The 24,702-nt window shown below is 41.1% G+C and overlaps 1 protein-coding gene across 3 annotated transcripts in view; it reads right to left on the bottom strand.

Annotated features, from left to right (window-relative positions):
- LOC128895736 (fat-like cadherin-related tumor suppressor homolog) overlaps positions 1 to 24,702 on the bottom strand; it is a 534,418-nt gene that overhangs the window by 59,675 nt on the left and 450,041 nt on the right. For all 3 annotated transcript variants that reach the window (XM_054158615.1, XM_054158598.1, XM_054158607.1), the window contains 2 exons: positions 5,597 to 5,703; positions 4,124 to 4,328 (listed from right to left, as the gene is read on the bottom strand). In XM_054158615.1, coding sequence (XP_054014590.1) covers positions 4,124 to 4,328; positions 5,597 to 5,703 — 312 coding nt within the window. The remainder of the gene's footprint in view (positions 1 to 4,123; positions 4,329 to 5,596; positions 5,704 to 24,702) is intronic.

Here is a 24,702-nt window from a genome sequence, read left to right on the forward strand (position 1 = left end):
CAGTGCTGTGTCGGATAAGTTTAGGGCCTAGGCGCACCATAAATAAAAAGGCGATACGCGCTAGGAACTACTATAATACAGAGAATGATAAAACCACGAGCATGCCGTCCAGGAAGCGTCGAGGAGGCTGTTCTTGGCAATAATGGACGGTTGACTTCTAGTTCCACACGGAGTGGTGATACCTTCTTTGTCTAACTTGAATCTAGGCTTGACTCGAACAGTTTCATGGAATAACTTCCAAGTTACAAGTAGTGGGATTATATTTGCAGAGTCGCCTAACTCCGAGTGTGTTTCCTCGGATAGCTTGCAGGCTTATGAGGCACTCGGAGACACCGAGCCACTCTACCTCCTACTCTTAAACTGTTTCTTTTTGCAATCACCCAACTTCCTTAACTGTTCTTTAGTATGTGAACTGCAGGATACTTCAATTTCTATCTCAGCTTGAAATTAATTTTGCTTCAATCCCAAAGAGGATGTCCTTCTCGATTAATTTTTTCTTTCACTCGTAAAGTTCTTTGGATCGACCCATGAATCGCATTAACACGGTCAGTGAGTGAAAAATCGATATCGCGGTATCAATTTCACGTTTGCTAGACGTAGGAAAGTATACGTTCGTTTTTGGCTTGCAAAATACCCGCTGGATCCCCGGGTAAACGACCTATTCATTCTCCGCGGGTGGATCCGCAGCATCTGGTAGTAGCTCGTTTCGATTCTCGCCATCTTGTTCCGTCGTAATGCTATCATTAGGGGAAATCTGAATGCGCCCGGTGTTTCTTTCTTCTCCGCGTCTACCCTCTTTATCCGCGGATCGTCGCTGCAACTCCGACAAAAGCGCAATAATCTCGAATAAATATGGCGGGGAATGACCTCGACGGGAGCGCGTTGCGTAAAATGTTACATGGTTTTACACGTTTACCGCGCTCGGTAAGCCGATTTCGAATTCCAGCGAGAATTTGATGCTTGGACGCCGCTGGAATCCAAACGACCACACTGCCCCAGGCAAATCACGATATCTATACCGTGAAAACTATGATTTCGTAACGGATGGTTTCTGATATTTCATTCAAACGTATTGACTGCTACGTTTAGTTTCCACTAGCACTACGACACTTGTTCCTAAACAAAATTCTTCTCGTTGAAATTTCGTCTACGCGTTGGGAGGAAGGTATACCCCTTCAGAATCTTACCGTACGCATGTCCAGACGCGCGATAAGGGATAAATTCAGCGTGAACGCGGCTGCACGATTTATTTCCAAGACAGTCGGCCAGCCGCGAAACGCGTTCGATAAAGCAAAAACGTGGTCAACGGAGCGGCGTCGCTTTAATGCGGCCCTCCTGGCAAAGTAAAAACGAGTAGAACACGTATTTATCGCAGCGTGAATGCACTCGAGAAATCGACGATAAAAGCAAGCAACCGAGAACACTTTTCGAGGGCCACGCGGACGTATTGTTCGCCCAATTGATAACCTCAACGACACTTAGCGATGACACGATGTCCTTTTGGTCTGTCATTTCTGTCCGCAAGAACAGGAACTAGGGGTGTTAGATTCTGAATTGATTTTATAGAAAATACATCAAGAATCATTATCTAGGAGTTTTGGAAATGTCTAAATTTAAATGCCGCGTTTATACTACCGTATACCTCGACCGATTACCTCGACACTCATCTCTTACCTCTCTGTTTCGTTGCGTGAAAACAAATTCGAACGGTAACGGAACTCTCTAATATACATATGTATTAAATTTGTTGATTTCTTTGCGTCGTTTGTATCGCCTTTTTTTTACGGTTCTCACTGTCCGTTATTGATCGGATCGGATTGTGAATGATAATCTCGTTTCTTCATTATACGAAACTCGTATATTCTCATCGTATCCTCAACACTGGGTTGTAATCGTGTTTCGTAATTATTTACGATAGGGAACATCTTGACGATATCGTTAATCTTGAAATCTCCGATCAAGCTTAACGTTTTGATATACTCTTTTACCCACGCGTGGTGATGCAGCTTGCGTACTCGATGGCCTTTCGCAGGAGCATGAAACAGGCGGAAAAGAAGCTCGAAACCGCGGAGAAAGTTTTCATAATTCGGCGCCATGAATCCGAGCCGAGGAAAGTTTCGCGCAGCATGGAAAGGCCGATGAATACGAATCAGAGGACGCTCGACTTTTTAATTACAAACCGTCTCCTACCGGCGTAAGCGATTTTCCGCCCCGTCTCGCATCGATCTTCGAGATGACTGGGGATAAATGGCTGCTTACGAAATTCGCGGAAGAAAGCAGGGACGGGAAGACTTCGTTTAACCAGATGGTGTGTAATTACGATTGTCTAATTACGGAGGCTCTCCGTTGCAGTCGTTTGTAATTAACGACCACCGAGTTGAACTGGAATGCGTACTGATTTTGGCATCCTAAGGAAAACTTTGTATCAGTATGAAGTTCTTTGGGTTCGAATAATCTGTAGTGTTGAAGACATTATGGCCCTCTTTGGGCTTTTCAGTGTTTATTCTGTTTGAATATTATTAAAGTAATCTTTTTCACTATTTCATCACAATTGTGAAACATTTTCCTTTCTTTTCCGATCTTTTGTTTTGAACGATCCCTTATAGCTTGAAGTATATGTGTATGTAAGCTTGCATCGCGTGGAAGATACTGTATATTGAAAAGAAGGTGTTTAAGTGCGTACCGTGTGACCGAAAAGGTGCGAATTGACCTGCAAGATGCAGTCTGCATTCAGAAAAGAAAGACACTGAACTGTACACTGTAGTCGCATTTGCACCATTAGTGCATCGGTTCCTCCGCGGTAAATATAAAGAGTGTCACTCTTGACGTGACCATCTTAACGTATACGACTGACATAATATTTTCACACTTGCTGTCCCCTTTTAATATTTATTGCTCCAAAGTAAATATTATCGTCTTTGAGGAATCAACTCATTCAATTTAAACTTAAATTTAATTGCCATATCTTTGGGTCTCGAAGTCGAGTGAAAGTAATTAGAAAAATCTACTCAAGAAACATTACGGTGGCGGCTTCTTAATATCGGCACCGAGGTCCGAATTAAAACTTCAATTTCACCCTCTGCTCATTTAAAAGTCTGATTTAATCGCTCCCATGGCGCCGGTAAGATCACTCGAGAAGGATCGAATCAAATTTGTATGGCAAATTTTCACACGCTAAAATTGATTCACGCCCATTTTGTATGCGTGTCTATTCGTGTGCAATATCCTACGGGGTCCCATAATAGCGTTGTAATCGCTTTTTCTCAATAACGAGATTCTGACTTTTCATCGTTTCATAATTCCGCAGGCTGACGCGACCGACCCGAGCGGAACGATGAATAATGAATCGAAGTTCGATCAAAGCAAATTTGCATACGTTACCGCGTAAGGCGAAAACAATGGTCCTTTCCTTCCGCTTGCATGCGGTGAGTCACTTAGGCCGTTTTACGGAACGTGAAAGCCGAACGGGACACGCGAATATTCCTTATCGCTTCGCGTTATTGCCAGACACCAGGCGAAAACGTATCATTTCGTTAAATAATATCCCACTTTTACGCTATTAATCCTCGAATCGGCACGCGATTCTTTTCCACTACGTAATGTAGGCGATGTAATTCATAAACTAATCCGACGAAGAGAGACACGCCCCTTTTTGATCAATATTAATATTAATCTATCTCTTAGCTAGCAATTCTTTCCTTCGTTCTTTGCAATTTTCTTTAATGAAACTAATGGGATTGATTCCATACGACTCGAAGAATTCATCTCTTAGAAAAAAGTGCAATTAAAATAATGTCTTCATCGCGGTTTCCTGGACTCGGTAGAAGACGCTAAAATCTAATATCAAGTTCGTTACTCGTGTCCCTCGCCTCGAGATCTTCTCGTTACTTCGATTCCCGCGGTAGCGAGTCTCATGCGTGTAAATTATCGAGGGCTACTTCGATTGAAATTGTGAAGTAATCGTGGCCGTGGTGGTCTATTTTCGGGACAGCCCATTAAAATCATCGTCCTGGGAAAAATCGATCTCGTTACAGGCGATGGAGACGGTCGCAGCCAAGCAATCCATTTTGATTCTCCGGCCAAGATATTGCTCTCCCAACGCGACTGACCATGCGGAACTTACCAGTAGTGGAGTTGATGAGAAAATAACCCTCTGGATTGCCACTCGTGATGGAAAAAGTGAATTGTTGGTCCGAGACGTCACGATCGAACGCTCGGATCTGGAGAACGCTCACACCTGCTAGAGAGTTTTCCGCCACTGAGGGATAGTAAACCGGAACCTCGGTCAACGGGGTGTTGTCGTTCTCGTCCAACACCTCCACGTACACCTGCACAGAAACCGGCTGTGAATTATTTACGAGGCGACCGTCTCGACGGGCATGTAATTCGCGATGGCGAAAAAAATTCGAAAAAAATCGCCCCACGTCGCGAAAAGCGAAATCCATTGTGCGTTCGAGAGTTTTTCGAACAACCCCTCCCTCGACATCGCCGAATCTCGTTTACTCGCAGTGAACGAAGCGTTCGACAAACGTTACAACGTGCTTCGCGCTTAACGAGTGCATTTTACCTTGATTTTTCGCTCCTCGAATTCTGTATTTTACAAATAATCCCAAACTGATGAATCGATACGTTATAGAAGTGACTAGACGCTTGATTAACCCATTCACTGCCAGGTAAATTTGAAGCGTTTCGCCTTGGGCGCCAAGATTTAACCTGTTAACTGCGGAACTTAGTTTTAAAAGAGCTCCACAGAGTGCGGAGTTAAAATCGACCAATGACGAGTATTCACATCAGACGCAAGGCAAATGGTTGCATTATAAATTTTACGAAAAACGAGGAAGGATTACACTTTTATTTCACAAAAGTTAACAATTCCTCTTTGAATATGTTATTCTTAATAAAAGCTTGAAAATTGTCAAAAAATACGCAAGGTGTCACTTCGTAGGTCGTACACCAATATCTTGACTTCTTAAGTTTTTTATTTTTTGAACAGACGACACATCTTCGGAGGGGATTTACTTTCGCTAGAGTAGCCGGTATAAAACTTGGAAATGTCCCATATAATGCCCTCCATATAAAATGTATAGGTGGTTTGGTAATATAATGGAAACATACCACCATATAATATTCTTATTACATTTTATAGAAATTTCGAGTTTTTATGGCCAATGGTAATTTTTTATTTTACACGACACGTCAACCGCATTGCAGTAGAGTTTTGGTCCGACGTTATACACGTCGAACGCACTTAACTAGTTAATACAGATGTGTAATCTCGGTTATTATTTTGATAATAAAAAGTGATATTAAATTTGTTGCTTTCAAAAGAAAATTTACGATCTTCTTTTGCAATAATTCGCGACTCAAAAGGCTATAAACTTATTTGAACTACGAGGCATCTCGTAGTTGGCAGTGAATGGGTTAAGACTGTGACGGGTGTCTTTTTTTTGTTGCATCCAGAATTTATTGCGCTTTAACGTTGGCAAATCCAAATTAAATTTTCAATAAATTTCGTATTTAAAAAATCCTTTTAAAATTCTAATCTTATATCAACCATATTACAAAAGAAAGTGGACGTTTATTTTTGCATACAAACCTGCAGATTCGAGCTCAGGGGAACGACACCATGATCCTGGGCGTACACTGTCAGCCAGTATCCTCTCTTCGACTCTACGTCCAACACGGCTCTGGTCCTGATATTTCCTGAAACAAAACGAAATAAAAACGTGAAGCAAAATCGAGCTTTCGAACGACCGCTGCCGCATTGAACGGCCGATTCGATTTCAACGTTCACCGATAATTAAAAGGAAATCAGGATATACCTGATCACAGGCTTGCATAACAAGAGGAGCGAAAAATCGGCTCGCTATCAGTAAACCTTTTCATCTCGACTTTCGATAACAGCGCTCAGGGAGACGCGAACAGGACGGAAATAGGTCGTTCCGGGAGAAATTAGATATAAATAATTTTATTTCAATGTATGCTTTGAATTTCCAGGGCACTAAATATTAAAAATATAAATAATACGTCAGTTGAGTCTGTCAACCAGTGGTTCCGGATTAGTTGACCCTCCGTAGCTTTTTTATTCCTAGCACCGAAAAAATGGGAGGGTAGAAAAAAAAGGAAAGGAGTCTAGAAGTTGGTATTACCACCTTGCAAGATAGCTTGGCAACAAGGACCGATATGAAATGACGTGCACGTACGTGGCGAGTTGCCAGCCGTGCGCCCGGATAGAGCAAAAATTGGACTGCATTCCTGGTGTTAACACGTCGGGACACGCTGTTCCGCGTGTCTTCCATCGTTTTTGCGAGATTCCAGCAGCCTGCAGCCCGCCTGTTTTTTTTTTTATCTCGATGTTTACCGTCAATGGAGGTCCCGGTTGCTTTATTGAGGTATTAATGTGAAAGATAGCGGACCGATACCAACAGTAACGGAGCGGAGTGGCGGCCCCGATTAATTAGCAATCCGAGATGTTACATACGGGAGCAGATGTAGATCGTAATCAAGATTACTCCCGATTTGTTCTGTCAGTAATTACATCTTCGGATTTCACCACAGCATCTTCATTAATTACGCGTGCTCTTGGGCAGACCGATCGTTGGGTGTACGATAAGCTGCTGATTAAAAAGTTTGGGGTATACTGTTCGACGAGCACTTGGTGTTTTTATTGGAGAGATTGTGAGATGATGTTAATAATTGTTTACTTTTAAACTATACAAATATTGAATAGTTGCTTGGTAGGTACAAAGCTATTTTCATTTGAGAGCTTCAGCAATTTTTCCAAAGGGAAGTATACGTTCGTTGAGACACAAAATTGATTCTAGCAGAGAAGTAGAACTAGATTGGACGCGGAGGGTGACAAGTGGAAAATTGATGTAACGGTACGTCTGTTGTTTTGATACGTGTACAGGGGACTCAAGTCTAACAAATTACAAATGGTTTGGATGAATTACTTAACCCTCTATGGACTCGTGTAACGTTCAGGTAACATGATAATATATCAACATTTTACCAAATAATTTTAGTATTTTCACAAGATGAAGTATACGTCTTAATTGTATAATGTCTCTGATAATCAATAACAATATTGATGACGGTTACCGTACCATCAACCTGAAATATCAAAGTAAATGCCTTGCAAGTCGTTTGCAGAGGAAAAAAACTTGCTTGGTAGAGGGTTAAGAACTTGCTTTGTACGAGGATAAATGAAAAACCGAGCTCGAAGGTGCGATTGGCGCAATTTCAAACAGTTAAAGAGTAGTATATTACGAAAGAAATACTCGGAAGAGTACCTAGGAACAGCTTTACGGAACGTCTGGGTTATTCTTCCAATTCTGGAGGTAGCCAGGTTGATAGCATCCATCTCTGAGAATTACGTGCTACACGTATTTCTCCGCGAGAATGGTGCTTGTGTTTTTTCGTGCCACATATTTGCTCCAAAATGGCGGACATTTAGCTTTAACAACTTCTTATTTATCACCCTACACGTTCGTACGAACTTTGTTACCCTTAAGCTCTTACTGCATCTTCGCGGTTCAGTTAACCTCTGATCCGCTGTAATACGCGCTTCAGAATTATTTTTCAATAAAAGAGACAATGAACAGTCTATAGTGCATCTACAGTACATCATATCCTCGATATTACCATTTCTGCAATCTTATTTACGTTTTAGCGACCAATCTCTTCACTTGTCGACACCATCCAGTGAACGAGATTTTCGCGCAATATTCGAGATTGCAATGATCAAGATTCTATTTGATTGTGAATCTGCTCGCGAACATGTCTCCAAAGCTGCTTGGCGGACATACGTGGTAGACGTAAAGACGTTCGGTACTGGGTGGAAGCATCTAGTCGAGCGAATCGAATGTTAAGCCGAGACGAAAGATCGACGTAAATACCCTGGACTCAAATGGCATTCCACCAGTTTCTATTCAAGCAAGTTCCTTCTTAGCCTATAAAGATTCTTCTTCCTACATATGGATCAACGATAGAGTCGACTTGGGAGACTTCCCTACGATAATTCCATTCAGGGTAGCTCGTATTCGATTTACTTTCTTGGCCAACGGCTCGGGATGCTCAGATTTCGGCAGCATTCAATCAATCCAGCGATGGGTTTGAGCTGGTCGCGTGAATCCTTGTTCTTGCGAATGGTGTTTCGATAACACGAACACGAAGTGTTTGAATTAAGAACGAATGAGATTCAGAGATTAGTCTTTTAGGATTCTTCAACATTTTTATTATACAGTTTAACCCTTTGCACTCCAAGCAATCTGGTTATATGGAGGTAGTCAACTCCGAGACCATTTTTCTTAGATTTCTGAGTTATGGAATAGCCACGAAAAACTCTTTCCAGTTTGTTAAATTATACGATTTTTTTTAGAATGTTACATTTTTATTAACCAAACATAATCATACACAAATAATATAGTCCTTCATTTGATTATTTATCTAAAGTTATTTGAAACAAATAACGGAAAAGTAAAGTATTTTTTAACGCTATTGCTTAAGAATATTGATCTTCTAACTAATTGAATTTAGACACCCATTGCTTATTAAAACTTAATGATAAATTGTGGAAAGTGCCACTGGCCGCGAGAGTAAAACGCCTTCAAGTGCTTGGGCAGTACAGGTGGCTTTAGGAGTGCAAAGGGTTAATAGTAAAAATATTGGATCGTAATCTAACCGAAGTATTTATATTTATTTCATACAAATTATTCATTAGGAAATCTACAACTGCATTATTGTCACTATTACACTAAAACGTTTCCTACCACTCTCTACTTGAGAGGCGTAACAACGATATTCTAAAATTATTGTCCTAGCTAGATTACACGAATATTTTCTAGCACCATTTCCTTACAGCGTCAGAACCAAGTCGTACCCTAATTAATTACGAGGAAGTTTCCACGCGCAGAGCAAACGCTACCCTCAACCCCATCACCGTGCGTTCCCGCAGCATACACGTTACACGTGTTTTCGTTTCTCATTCGGTGGTAGCTGAGACCGACGTAGACACGTGCTGAGTTTAATAGCGAGCAAGTGGGAGAATATATTAAATTTACTACCGTGAACGCGAGTGGTTCGGGGGTTTGCAACATAGGGTGAGTCCCGTCACTAGAGGATCGTCGCAGACGCAGCTGCACTCTCGAAGTGGGATGTTCACTTTTCGTGCACCAGTTTTTCGCTTAAATAATATCACAGGTTTATATGGCGCAGGCTATTTGGTTTTAAGGGCTTAGGTCTAGTCAGCGACGTGAAAAAAATGGGTATTACAAATAATATCTTTTTATAGTAGTTTAATATATTTTATAAAACAAATAAGATTAAGTTATTATACAATGTTTTAACTTTATTCGACAAGAATTTCAAGACAAAATATTTATTGTAGACAGAGTTATTGCCATATTTGTTGAACCCTATTCCACAAGTAGAGCTTTGCGGTGACCATCATAACTTTTTACTGGTTCATCAAAAATCAATCCAACAAACAGAAATCATTAGTTTAATAATTAATCTTGTAATTAATCAAATCCCTTTCTATTCATCATTGCCTTTAGCAATTTTAGGATATATCGAAAACTATTAATCGGATTAACTTGAAATTTGCCGAGAATATTTTTGAGATATCATATTTTTAAAAAATGCAAAAAAATCGACTTTTTGAAAATCCTAACTAGACCTAACCCCTTAAGGAGTAATTAAAAACAGTCGTTCCGTTTTTGATGGTCTAGTGAACTATGAAATGAAGTTTTCTCTCGCGTAAGATTGCAAGTTCAATTTCTTCCAGGATTGTAACACCAGGTTCCTACAGAAAACTCCTTCCTTAGTCTCAACAGTACGTCGATTCTGCAAGTTTCCAGCCGCTGAAGAGGTCATACAGGCAAAAACCTACATGGAGGAAGGTTAATGGAAAAAGTTAAAGGTAGGAGCATCCTTGGTCGCAATGTGAATTAAATACAACTCGATGTATACTTGAGAACATACTCTGACGCCGCGAATTAGACGTTTCCGTGGATCTTGGTGGAATTAAAATTAACGATTCGCATTTATGGGGAATGAGTTTACTGTGTTCCATGAGAGAAACCACAGTTGAAGCCCAGCATTCGGCCGATGTCTCTCAGCCACGAGGAAATTAGTTTTTCAACCTATCGACGTCGCTTAATTACAGTGTCACCTTCGGTCCGCTGTTCCCTGCCGTTTCGGTGCTCCACGTTCGTCGCGAGGAACAAATCAACGCCGCCTCAACTGCTGCGAATTCACAACTTCGGATAATCAACGTTTGGGATCGAGTTTCCCCACCATCTCGAGTTTGCGTGCCCGTCGACGAGGCACAATTTCAAAGTTGGCTTCTCCGTCTCGTTGCAGCGATCGTTGCTACATCGGCCATCTTAATAATCATGACTGGCAACCGACAGGTCTTCGAGTAATTGAGCTAAGTGAAAATCGCGATCCGACCGCGGTCTATTGGAACGTAATAAATCGCTTCTGTTCTCCTCGAGTAAGAAGACTTATCAATATCCGAAGGGAGAAACTTTCTCGATGTTTCAATCTGGTTTGATGTTAAGCGAAGAACTAGGATTTGAAATTAAAATGGTAGATGAATCAAAATTCTAAAATTTTCTTCTTAATTTATAAACAATTTGTCCACAGACGAATAACCAATGGTACTCCATTGATCCCGCCACCGATCTAACGGAGGAGACGCGCGTGGCATTTCATAGCTGAGCCATTAAATTCCGCCACATCGGTGCAGGCAATAAAACGACTCTTTGCGGCAAGTAATAAGAAACATTACGCTAGAGAAATCATCCAGAGGTTTGCATCGATTACCTTCGTTGACGAGAGCTCGACTATTTTAAGAATCTTCCATTCGTTTCCGCCAATTTAATCGTGGAAGTTGTCGCGTTTCTAACGAGGCATCGTTTCAACGACCAAGTCGTAAAGCATTCGCAGTTGAACGGTGGTTAAACGTTTCAGTGTCGATAAAAGCGGATATGGGCTACGATTCTTGTCTAGATAAAGCTCTCCTCTAACGAATAAATAATTATCATCGTGTATGCACATCCCGGCTCAGAAGTATGTGGACATTTTACCTTAATAGAAATAAATATATCATTTATGTTTCGATATGTTTATGTTGCATTAGCGAATATATTTCATTAATAGTTTTTTTTCAATCACATTAGTAATTATAAAAAACAGTTCAGTTTGCTTTCTATTAATATATCTGCTGTGCATTCTTAAAATTTCTTTTACCAAACTTTAATACTATTAATTTCTTCATTGTATCCGAAGTAATGTTATCTCATTTATTTTGTAATATTTTGCCATAAATGTTGTTGATATATTGAACATTCTTTTTGAACTTTTCTATCTAAACGATCCCATAGTTCTTGAAACACTTGGAACATTTAATATTATTAAATGTTGTTAAATATACATCCAATATAGAATTTAGCAACAAAAGTTGTATAGTAATAATTTAAGGTATATATTAATTATTCGTTGAAGATAGTAAGTGTCCACATATTTATGAACGAGGATGCAGCTTAATCCTTCGATTCAAATAACGATTAGTAATTAGAAGAAAGATTTCCATTTCAAACTTCTCAACAACTTAAACGCTATTCTCAAAAGGAAAGCTGGTTTCGATTTTTAAACCGCATACCGCTGAAGTTTCACAGAACTCGAGGGGTTTCTTAATGCGGGAGTGCAGGAATGCTCCGGTGGCGTCTAAATTTGAAAAATTATACTTCCAGAATCATCTGCGCCGAAGTAAAATACTTAACCAGTCGGAATAATAGGTAAGACCGAGGCGTTCAAGATCCAGCAGCATGACCAGTAACGCGCACTTTCCCAGCAAACAGCGAACTTCAGTTTTTACAACTTCTTTTTCCACAAAACGTGATGCGAAAGCATTTTCTAGGTCAACAGCCGTCGAGGCAAGACTATCGCGAGTTCGAATAAATACCGCAAGGTAAAGACCAACGCGATGAAAAATTGGTATCCCGTTACCAACTAAGAGTTTGAGTGCACCGGACAACTCAAACGCGCTTGGACTACTTCGTTTTACGTATCCATCCGTCGCTGAGCTCGCCAAATACGATTAGCGGTACGATAACTCCTGTCCCGCGGTGTCAAGTTCGTCCAGCGAAACGATTTGTAGGTGTCGCGTAGCCTTAAGGAGCGCTAGGTCCGTAAAGAGGATCACACACAAAAAGTCTCGAACAAATAACGTTTCTCGGTCTTTTAGAAAAAATTAACCCCCTGCACTCCTAAGACCACCTGTACTGCCCAAGTACTTCAGGGCGTTCTACTCTCACGGCCAGTGACGCTGTCCACAATTTATCATTAAGTTTTAATAAGCAATGGGTGTCTAAATTCAATTAGGTATAAGATCAATATATTAAAGTAATAGCGTTAAAAAATACTTTAGTCTTCCATTCTTTGTTTCAAACGACTTCATATAAATAATCAAATGAAGGATAATATTATTCGTGTATGTTTGGTTAATAAAAATGTAAAATTCTAAAAAAAATCGTATAATTTAACAAACTGGAAAGAGTTTTTCGTGGCTATTCCATAACTCAGAAATCTAAGAAAAATGGTCTCGGAGTTGACTACCTGGATATAGCCAAATTGCTTGGAGTGCAAAGGGTTAATAAAGAGTCGTCCAGGCGTAACGCACCCTTTAAGAAGTGTCAAGATCCCCAGGGTTCATAAGACGAGAGCGAACGGTGTTTGGAAGAATTGAAAAAATCTCCACGTCGGTAATTTCAGCCCGTCCTATCCCATTTCATAAACGGCTGATGCCGTTTGGCGTCCAAGGTCCGCAGGAGCTTCACGGAAGAGTTACAGAATTCGCTTTCGCGGGGTTTTGAGCCTTTGTCCGAGTAACGATGGCTCCACTCGACGGAAGCGATCGATGAGCTTTCGAACGGAAAACGCGCAATCTTATAGTCGAACCTATCCTCTCAGCCTCCACCCTACTCCGCCTCCTCCCGCCATTCTTAGCTTCGGTGAATCGGCTTCTTTTTCTCCCTTTCATTCTTTTATCGAATTCTATCTGTCTCCATCCACCTCATTTTCTCTCTGACATTTCTCGAGTTCCAGCCCTGGGAACTATGGCCGATCGTTAACCCAGATTCAACCCCGACACTTTAGACGTTTCCTCGTTGCCAATAGCTCGCGAATGTATACGTCTTGATCGCGAGAGGTGCCCCTGGACGTCGCGACTAAGAAGCTTCTGGGCTGATCGATCTCGGCTCGGTGAATCGAGGGATCCACTGGAGGCGAGGGCTTCGGTAAATATGGGCCATAGCCGCTTGTATCGAGAAATAGCATGGACACTTCTCTAGGACAATGGTTTAATTTGTTTCGATGAAAACTGAACAAAGTCATCTGATTTTGAGGGTGATTTGGAGGAGGGAATGTAGTTGGAAATGAGATTTCTTTCGTGTTGATTCTAGTCCAATGTCTTGCGAATATTGAATTTATTCATCTTTAAGTAGAATCATTTAGAGAACCTTTAGAAGGAAAGTTCAAGCATCGAAATCTTATTGGAAATCTTAACCCTTTTAGTGCCAACTAAAAGAATTGTACCCAAGCGAAGAATACCAAACCAAATTGATGTAATTTAGAAATAAAATATAAAGATTAAAGTATGAATGATATTTATCAAATTCCAAAAGGAACGTATTATGAAATAATGGGAGGATAAATTAACGCTAAATTTATTCCAATATTTGTACTAATTAAAAATCGTAATAATAATGTCTATTTCTGTGGATTTTTCCTTTTTTCTTATTGACTATATAAATTATTCAAATAGTTATTGTTTTTGCATTGTATCTATGTAGTCTAGAGATACTCGAGGACATGTATGTATTCATTGTTTATACAAAAATTAATTAATATATTACAATTCCACGAAAGTTACGTAAATTTAATTTCAGACAGAGTTTCTTTGTAACGCGTACAGGTACCATCGTATACGCGATGATATATCGTCGTCTGCTCTTTTCGCAAGTGTTGCCAACAACGATGTATCGTTGTTTGGCACTATAATGGTTAAGTTTTGTGCGAGCGGAATCTTTACGTTCCAGAGGTTCTAGTACCATAGTCCAACCTCATTGTCATGGGTCGATCGTTTACACGATGAAAAATGTTCCACATCGAGAACATCCTGTGTCTCACGTTTCCAGATTCGTGAAACGATAGATTTCATTCTTCGATTACTTCTCTTTGCGGCGCTACAAAGGCGAGAACATCCCCTTGCGTGGGTCTCCGTTTTAAGGCTTTGCTTAATAGCCTGGAAACACCTTTCGCCCGTTTCTAAGAAGCGGTTTCCCGAATGCAAGCTCGTTTGCGCGACGGAACCTTCGGGTGGTAAAAGCTTCTTACGCACGATAAGGCGATGATTGGTTTCCCCACGACCGCGGTTGCCGCATTGATTAAACTACAATGTGGAGAATTAAGCGTGCGAATGTTTCTTGCCACGCTGTGGCGTGTCCCGAAACCGCCTAAAGTCTCATCTCGGCTCATCTGTTATAATAATTAATTCAAAGAATATTGTAAACTCTTTCTCCGTCTATAGGGTAGAGGGAACTTGGAATAAATATTAACTAACTTGCTATGGCACTGTTCGCTCCGTGATGGGTAAACAACAACTAACTCCTCAGGCTCGCTCGGCCATCTATCAGCTCTCACCACCACTGCGCGATTCCTTTATTATTGTCTGTCATACACTAGAAAAATATTATCAGTCATTTGCCGTTCTTCAGAGAAGATTATTCTTTCCATAGATTCTGCAAGTAAAACTGACTCAAGTTTGCAAGTTAGAATTGCTCTAAAGCGGAAGTACCAGAGAACTAATAAAGTAATGATCTCAGTGGCTAAGAAGAAAGATAATATAAACCTGTCTAGCTCTACGCAAGCGCCATTGTGTTCCATTGTCGGAAAAGTACATCCACTTGCAGTTTCATACTGAATAATGAGGACGTTATCGAGCATTCTATGCATGTTCGGAATATGTTACGTGCTTCATGTAATAACGTACGTGCGTAACTCGCGCTACCGTGCGTACTTGATGTATCTTTCCCGCGAAATGAATGTCGAGGAAATGTATTGGGCGGCTAGGAAACGGTACTGTAACAAACTCCACTTGTTTCCTGCCGCTGTAATTGTAGACGGAATAAACAGTCGCAGCCGTGAATAAGTTATTATACAAATTTACGCAATTGGTTTGCAAGTACTCGTGTTCTGCAGCGAACGGCGCGGTTGAAACAGCGCTATCGAGTAAGCGAACAATACTGCAAGGATTTCAGGTAGACCATGGACTCAGGTGGTGGTAGAAACTTTTTAAATAATGATGTCTGTAGATATTTTAGCACGGCGAACTAAATTACGCTGTAATCTCTACGCTTACCTTGTATTTGATACTCTATTAAACGTAATTAAATGTCTAAGTTGCATTATTAAAATTTGCTCGTGTAAGTGGGTAACGTAATCTTCGGAAGAGGTCTAAGAATTCATTCCCGAGTGCACGAGCGAGTTTCAGTTTCGACTTTAGCATCGAGCGAAGACTTGTATTCGTTTCGTGCCACGCTTTTGTAACGCATTCGTTGTCTGTTTTCTCGTAACTCATCGCAACGGCGAGATTCGCGAGAACTTCGACGCTCTTTCGTCCATAAATCCTCGGAAATAAATAACATCCTACGCGATTTTCACGGTTCCGTAGGCCCGCTGGTGGCGTTACTTACCAGAAAAGGGACGCGGGGTTTTCGACAGCGGAAGAGGAAAAAGAGCACGCAGACGGCAAATCGTTCCGAGATAAAAGCATCGCCGGCAGCCACCAGTCGCGAAATAGACGTGCCAGTTCGAAACGATTCCTCCTTGCATTTCGAATTCAAATTGCCGGAGGCAAATTGTCATGGGTTCGATCGAAAACGCGTTTCCACGAAAAGCTTTTAACGATTAAAACCTCGACTGCCCGGGCAAAGCAACCGCGGCGCGATCGCGCTATTACGCCTGGAATCGCTGTAAACAAAACTGTCAAAAGGCTTCTGTGTGCACTCAGAATTCTTTCTGGGACGCTCTACTTGGCTGCCCCTATTATACCGTCGCGAACGAGGGCTCTGTTGCGCGTCAAAACCATTTCATCGCCGTTTGTTTGCATTTCCCGAATCGCAAACGGTGTGTCTGTTGGCTCAATGGATAGTCTTTATTAACCTTTTTATCATTCTTGTATTTGCACGAAGAGCAAGGAAATGCGCGAGAAGTTCGTTTAACACTATTCCTATCACGACCGATGAAATGAACGTTTTTAAAATTTCGATTAAAATTTCCTATATACAACGTAATTGAAGTAACGGGCTGAGTGGGCTGAGGATGCGTGGGGGCTGTTTAGTATCGTTTCGTTTAATTGTAACTGTTTAATCGATAACAGTAGGCGCATACATGGGGGCATAAATTCCTATAAAAATTGGTTTTAGCTGAATTTTACTGAAACCTATTCAAATCCTTGAGAGTCACGTTGCACTTTGTTGCATCGCATTACCGTTAATATCAGATTTAGGTATAATCCATATTATATTAAGAATCTCCTTTGTATCGCGAGCCACTCGTTCATCCCCTGTATTTCTATGAAGCTAAAATTACGTTCGGCTTGAACTTATTAAATTTTCGTGGAAAGGTGCATTGGGCTTCCGTTAGAATCTGGCCTTTCACCGTATCCGCGTTGAAAATGTTCGTACCGGAAACGCATGCGTTCTCGTGGCATACCCTTTCTTTCATCGGGTCATGTAAATCGAGTTTAACGACCCCGTCGAGTACGTGCATTCTTCAGAATATAATCAATGATGGCCTCCCTTTCGGAATTTCTGGCACAGCGGGACTCCGTCAACGATCACTCGAGTATCTTATGAGTCGCGAAATTCCCTCGCCGACAATTTCCTCTCTTTATATCGGAATATTGCAGTTAAAAGACTTTAGATCACTTTTAACTCTTAAATCTGATCCTTTTTTACCTAGATGGAGGCCTGGTAGCCTTTATCGCCAAATAAAGAGGTAAAAATAATTGTCCAATTACAGATAGATACATCTTCGTCTTCAGTGTGATAAGAGAAAAATATTATTACACCATCGATAAGATACTCTGTCAGCAATATAGTACACACGGTAGAAACCTCGGTTATCGATGAGTGTACCAATAAAGTCTTGTCCCTTACCGAGCCTTATCGATAGGGTACTTTATCTTTCCAACCTCTCAAATTCTCAAAATGTTTTAGTCTACAAATGGAAACAAGGTACTGTTCTTAAAAGTCCGACAATTACTTTCTCGCAAAACAATAATTATAATTATTGGAGAAATGGAAGAGCCATGGAAAGGGACGGGAAAAAAGTTCGTTATCTCGACGTTCTTTGTCTACAGTTGCACTGCAATCATCAGAGGCTTGGCAATGTTTTATTTTAACGAGTTCGTACGTACCGGTTGCGACCATTATTTTCGCTGGTGTATGTAAATTCATTACTGCCGTTCATATTTCGTCCCGAGGCCATTACAAACACAAGTAACTCCCGAGCCCTGAACTTCATCGTTCCCAGATATTTTTTCTTCCGTTACTCGAAGAGCAGTGTCGACGAGAATTGATTCAATTTTTGCTACATTTTCTTGTACCACAATTAGCGTGATAAAGATATTACAAAGCGACTGCTACCATCGGTACTGCTGCTGATGATACCAATAATGCGAAAGCGATTTATTTAGAAATTTTGGTTCGCTACTGTTCTCGGAGTTCTCGGTTCTGTAGCAATTTTCAGTCTACCCAGTACACCTGGGAAAGCCAGACGGATTTGAACAAATTAACCGAAGTAAAATTAACAGCCGGCGAAATAAGGTCTGCTATCTCATCGGAAGCACATTCGACCTCTCTTCGTTAAACCTAAATTACTCGCCAGTGTACCGGAGGCTGGCGCAAGCCGGGCTTCAGTAGCTCCGAGCCACGATTCTCATAAAAATCCTTCGTTTCCTCGTTGGGCCTTTAATTAGATCGAACGAGCGGTCGTATCTCCGCGAATATAAACTATCGCCGACCCCACTGTTCGTTCCTTCGTTTCGTGGAGGTCTACGGATTCGTGGGACGTTCGAGAAGGTCCGTAAAAGCGTCCTAGAAAGGGTCGAGTGAAAAAAAAAGAGTAGCGTTTCTCCTGGGTTTAGGGTAGGTTCCAGAGTAACGGAGGGAAAACAGCTTCTCAGCTATGAAAATACCTATCAGAATCACTCCTGGGAACGTCGTTAGACCCCTATAATACGGGGACGCTTTTCTGTCGACGACGTACAAAGTCGGTTACCAGGAATTATGTCGGCTATAGGGTGCCGCGAGGTCCGCCTTCGCCGTGTACCGCCATCGTCTTCTTTGTTCTTTCGTCCTTCGGAAGCCAATACCTCCTGTCATCCGCGCAATCCTCCTCGCCAACCTTCAGCGAACTGACTTGGCAAAATGTTGTCCTTCGTTGGGCAACTTCGAGCTAGGTATATTTCTTCTTTTCACTCGATAGCATCATGGATTTTATTATTCTTCAATATAAAAATTTATCATATAGAATAGTTGCATTTATGAATGATCCTATGTCATTCAATTCTGTATAAGTTAATTAAATCGTCTTCCTTGCCAATTAAAAAATGATGTATACCCCAGCTCAGAAGTATGTGGATACTTCCTTAACACTTTAACGTCCGCACGTCTACGCAGTCAAATGTCGCCAGGACCCGGCTATATTTTTTAAGAATTAATTTAAAAAAACTTTATGTAAATTTACGAAATAATTTAACATTTGCGAACATACACATAAAACAAAAAAAAAAACAACAATAACCGCCGGCGGCATTTGCTTTATAATTTTCGTGGTATATTAATTCTTCATTGAAGGTAGTGAAAATGTCTACGTATTTATGAACGAGGGTGATAGGATCAGTACAAATTCCAGTAAAATATGATGAAGAATCCTTCTTTCAAATGTTTTCAAACTTGTGCTCAATTCTTGTATACAATTTTTTGATGTGTTATTCAATTTAATACCACGTGAAGTATTTTTGCATTCAATTGAAAAAAGTGTCTTTAATACCAATCATTTGATCGATTTCAGTAGAAGTAGGTATAAATGAAATGTCGTTACGTTTCGTGATATCTGCACTCAAATACATAGATCCAATCTAATAAACAACCTACTCGATGTAATAACAGCCCCATTAACGCAATTCTCACGTCGAGAATTGCTCCATTGGCGAAAGGGCCGAAACACGCTTCGATCCTTCCACTTTATCGTCTACCTCGATTTAGGCAAGATAAGTGGAGGAGCTCGAAGGAAAGCGTTGCCAGTTGCCAGTTTTCGCGAGGGAATTAGGATCGATCGAGTTTCCGTTCACGCGCACGTGGAAACGCGCTTAGAAAATAAAGTGTCTAGTTGATCAAGCATCCGTGTAATGGGCGTCGAGATAATTGAGGTTTCGGGATAGCGTGTACTATAGCGCGGGCGAGAGAAAGAAAAAATAAGGGTGTCAATAACACGAAGCGGCCGCAGGATGGGAAAGGTAGAAAAGTGGCTGATTACGGAGCAGAGAGGAGTTCTGTGTCTGTTAAGAGTCGCTCGGTGAATCCCATTCTCGGGTAGCGGTGTTCATCAAGCTACAATTACACTGCCTTCCGAGTGGTTTCTGTACCCAAATTTTCTTTGTTTTATGACTGGACGATTTTTCTCCATCTCCTGTCTCGTGTTCGTCCCTCTGCTTCAACTCCTCGATGCTTCTCTATGTTGAAAGGTTTCATCTACTGTTCGTTTTCTGTGACGATTTAATGCAAAAAATCTTTCTTTACCTTTATTATTTAAATTCCCTTTTGGTAGAGATTGAATTTTCTTGAAAGAAAATAAATCTCTTTTTCTGCCAAACATTTCAATGCCAGTCCAAATGACCGCCATTTCACCAGTATTTGATCGACGTTGATTTACAATGCAACGGTGCTGGCGATGATTCAGCCTCCGAAGAAGAAGATCGTTAACTTTTCATGGAATAATAGAAAAGTTGGGAAGACTCTGGCCCGGATGCAACCGTCTCGCCGGATACCTGGGTCGCTCGAAGCTTAAACGCTCTGCTGTTTTGCACAGGGATTATATTTCGCTTCGTACTTTTTCTTCCTGCACTCTTTTTCGTTTTTTAAGCGAATCTATCTCGAAGAAGCTCTGGTGTTTCCGATTCTCCACTTCGATTAAAGATCGTTGCTCGTTCGAGCGTGATTCTAACGAGTTCCACTCGGATCGAGTGGGTAGTTTGAATTTGCGCAAAATTTACGCAGTGCCAGGCGCATTATAAAATCGCGGTGGCCCTCCTCTGTCGCTGGCGGTGTAAAAATATTAACTCGACTTTTAAAGAAGAATGAGGAACGGGCTCGATAAAGCAGCGGGATAGCCGAGTCGCTTTCCCGACTCGGAACTTAATTCTCTGACGTCTTAATATCTGCAAATTGACTCGCGAAATATTTTCAGCCTGCAAATCGCTCGGAAAATTTAATATAATTGCGATTTCTTTTATGCGATTAAACAGAGCCTCCGTATTTAACAATGGTTCGTTCAATCGTGTATCGTTAGCACTGGTAGATACGAATTTAAAATGTAAACTCTTTAAAATTGAGAAGTTCTCAGCTGTTTTAACCTAAGTGGATTAAAGAGTGTCCAAGAGGGATAGCGAACAACTGATTTCTTTTTTCTTATTCGAGAAGACACCCTCTTTTCGATATTCCCGGACATTAAGACGTTGCTGACAGAATGGTCGCGGCGTTCGACAGTTCACGACGCGTGTAATCTTCCTGAACCCTGTTCACATCGCTTGCATGCACGCCACCGACCACCGCCACCGTCATCGTCGAGATTCCACGGCCAGGACACGGAGAGCATGTCGAGCTTCCGAGAAACGTGTTCCTCGCGTGTGATTGATAGCACGCGTCTGACGTGACACGTGCTACACGTACCACCTTTTGCCAGGAGTGGAGCCGGTCGAAACCGTGGCCATCGCGGCGCTCGTGTAATTTCGCTGGACACGGGCAATTGTCTCTGTAGGTTGGTGGCACCGAACGGGAATCAAAAGGGCCGAGGCGGAATGGGAACGACCGCGGGAGGCGAGAGAGACGACTCGAGATTATATCGCGACATGCAGGCCAGAACGTGTTCCGCAGGACTGGTTTCGGCATTGTCGCGGGAAACTTATGTAATTGTACGAGGAAACGGCGAGCACGCGTTTTTACGCGAATTCTACGGCACCGCCGCTTCGCGAGAACCACGGATACGATCTCTGACAGGGGGTGGATCGTTGATGATGTTGTAGTATGTCGAGAGCAAGGGAAGTATCAGGCTTAGCTTTTTACTAATTTGATTTTTAAAAACGAGTTGGAGTTATGTCAGGCTATGTTCTATTATGAACCCCTTCGAGGTGACATTGCGAATCTATATCTATTCCAATGGTCAGGAAAACGCCCAACTTAGAAGACCTCTTATCGATTGCCCTGTTGAATAACACCGATTATAAGTATACCGTCAATTTAGAAAAGTCTAAACGATTGAAATATCCGCATGGTTAAATCGATGATTAGAGACGGTTAAACCCAGAATAGCGTGTATTAACATTTAGTTACGTAAACAGATTTCAATCGTCGGAACTGGCCAACTAGGGTTATATTTAACAAGACGCAAACGATAACTGGATTTACTTGTGTGCAAGGCATAATTCATTTTGAGAATTCTCGCAAGACTTGTTCCCCGCTTGCGCAATCGAATGTGAGTGACGCTATCTCGCATTGGTCATGATCAATGTTTGTCGAGACATCGATAACCTGACCGAATATCTTTTTCTACTAACGTCATATGCCAGCACGTATCACCACGTTATGAGTTATCTCGTAGCTGTCTCTGTTTTGCATTGGATGAATAAATACGAGAAGTTTAGTCTTAAGTAACCTTTTATATTCTTCGTTAATAGCAAATGGCGTGGACCTCTCTTTCCATTAATCCATCCATCAGTCATAATTCGAGTCGATACTGATATTTAATCCTTATACTTGGTAGACTTGACTCTAGACTTCGAAGACGATTTCGACTCGAATACCACAAATTCATGGTCTCCTTTAGTTTCGCCCAATTTAGCTTCAACGACAGATGCTGGCAACCAAGTCAGTAAGCTTATTCTGTCGCAATATCGAATAGGAGGAGCATGCTCGTTCATTCGTTCCGTGTTCGGTTCTCATACCAATTAAAGTCGCCCGATCTTGCCGCTAGAGGCTCCGTTAATTAAAAGTATCCCGGGCGAATACGTTTTCACCGCGGGTAAATTGATTTCGCTACGACTTGTCACGGAACGGTTCACCGTGCAACAAGGAGGAGAAAATATTGCGAAATGGAAAAACGTGGCAAAAAATTTATGCAAAATGAGAAACGAAACGCGTTCAAAGTAGTGTAACATTCGAGATCGATAACGAAATTTGGGCGAGATTAAGATTATTTCAAATTCTCGTCGAGATCTCGATAAAATGTTTTATTATATTGCCGATCGCCAATATAATGGTCTTACGGTCTTACACCGTAAGACGCCAACGTGACTGCAGCCTTATTAATATTGCCCTGAGTTGATTTATTGTGTTCGATGATGAAGCACCTTAAAAAAACTTGCAAATGTTCATTGAAATAAATAAAAGATTGTCTTTATTTAATTGTAAGAACGACTTCGTGGGAAAACATCGAAAACAAGCCGCCAATTCTGTTAAACTTTTATCGAACTTCACTCGTGTTCTACACATCATGCAAACGGTGAACGAAGTTTGAAGTCAATTCCACCAACCGCCGAGCGAAACAGAATGCATGGGGAAAAAATAACAAAAATTTTCGATCCACCTTTGGGGCGAAATTCAAACAAAAACGAGCTTGTATCGCGTTTGGTGAAACAAAAATTCGCCACGAATTCGATGATCCGTCTCTCGCCCCGCCAGATTGCGTTCAGTCGTACCTGGGAATGCGAATTTTGAGGATGATCGATATTCCACGTCGTCGAAGCGAAAAAATAGTCCCATTAAAGGCTTATGGGACCAGAGAAACAGAGGAGAGTTGCCTCCGGAAAATCGAAAAGTCTGCTTTCTACTTTTCCAGCAACTCGCTTTTCCTTAATGAAAATAAAGGGCCCAAATTATATCTTGCTAAGGGTCCTCAAGAAATGACTACGTCACTGAGATCAAGGCAAAAAAAATAACAAGACATTGTGATTCCAGCAAACATCCTTTATTTAGCTTCCTTCATCTTTTTTTGGAGAATAAAGGGCTCAAAATTATACCTTACTAAGGATCCTCAAGACTTGGCTACGTTAGTGAGATCAAGACAAAATAATAACAAGACATTGTGGTTCCAGCAAACATCCTTTATTTAGCTACTTTAATCTTTTTTTGGAGTTACGTTGCAGTAACAATTTTTAATCAATAATTGGAATAAATAATTAACAAGCAGACAAACATAGAAAATAATATCAACGGAGTAAACTGTCGAATAGTAAATTTCTTTTTCCCATTTTCTAGGAGTTCACGCACGTTCACGGATCGCGTCGATTATTTCCTCTCGTAGCTCGTTTGTCGTCCAAAAGGGGAGAATTACAAAGAGACAGAAACGACGGACAGAGAAAGGATGCTGGAAAAAGGACAAACGAAATGTGCCTTTCAAAAATCGACGAAACGGTCATCCAAGGCCTCGACAAAGAAATCACACCGAGCGGAAAAGACACGTTGGAGCGCGTGAAACGGAAACGAGGCAACGTGAACGAAATACCGAAGGAGTCTTTGACATTTTCGCGCTGGTCCAGTCGCGCCTAGAAATTCCTTCACGAGCATTATAGTCCAGTAAATGTAGTAAAAGTGAGCGATGATAAAAGAGTTCTTAATATTCAACAATAAATAAAGGACAATTAAACGAAATTTCAACTGAACTAGGCAAAAATAATGATGAATTTAATATTTTTGAAAAATTCATAGGTGTCGTCATTTTAGCTATAAAAAATCGTAATAGAACTTCTTTACGGAAACTTCCATTTCAATTTAGAGTAAATACTTTTTGCATTCACTGTATATTTTCCGTGGGCAGCCTCACGGATCCGTGCGTTCGAGTGTTTCGCGCTTATTGTGATCAAACTCGAGCGCGAGTTTTTCCCCGTGCTTGTTTAAGTCGCTAATTAGGAGAAGCCGTTCCGCTAACGTCGATCCAATTAAGCGATAAAAAAAAGTGTTACGCGACAGAGAGGTGGATTTTTATATTTTCCTTTACAATTCTTCGAGCCAGACGGTTCGATATTGTAAATTTATTAGCCACCGGGCTTATCGAGGTGTTAAATTGAAATGTTAATTATGGAATTAAGCTCGGTCGTCTTGCAACGTGTTTTGCGCACGGTGAATCGATTCGTCACAATTTGACGGTGTTTGAAGCGCGTGCTGGTTAGAAGAATAACAATTGTGTGAATATTCTTTAAATGTTGGGTCAAGGAAAAAATTCGTGGCTTATTTAGATCTTCGGTCTAACGCTTTCCCAAATGATGTTTAACTCTTTCAAGCAGACGATTATAAAAAAAAAAAAACATAAATTCAAGTTGCACAGAAGAACAGTGTCAACGTTTTGCTAACGCAT

This window comes from Hylaeus anthracinus, unplaced genomic scaffold, assembly GCF_026225885.1.
Source record: "Hylaeus anthracinus isolate JK02 unplaced genomic scaffold, UHH_iyHylAnth1.0_haploid 0, whole genome shotgun sequence".
NCBI lineage: Eukaryota > Metazoa > Arthropoda > Insecta > Hymenoptera > Colletidae > Hylaeus > Hylaeus anthracinus.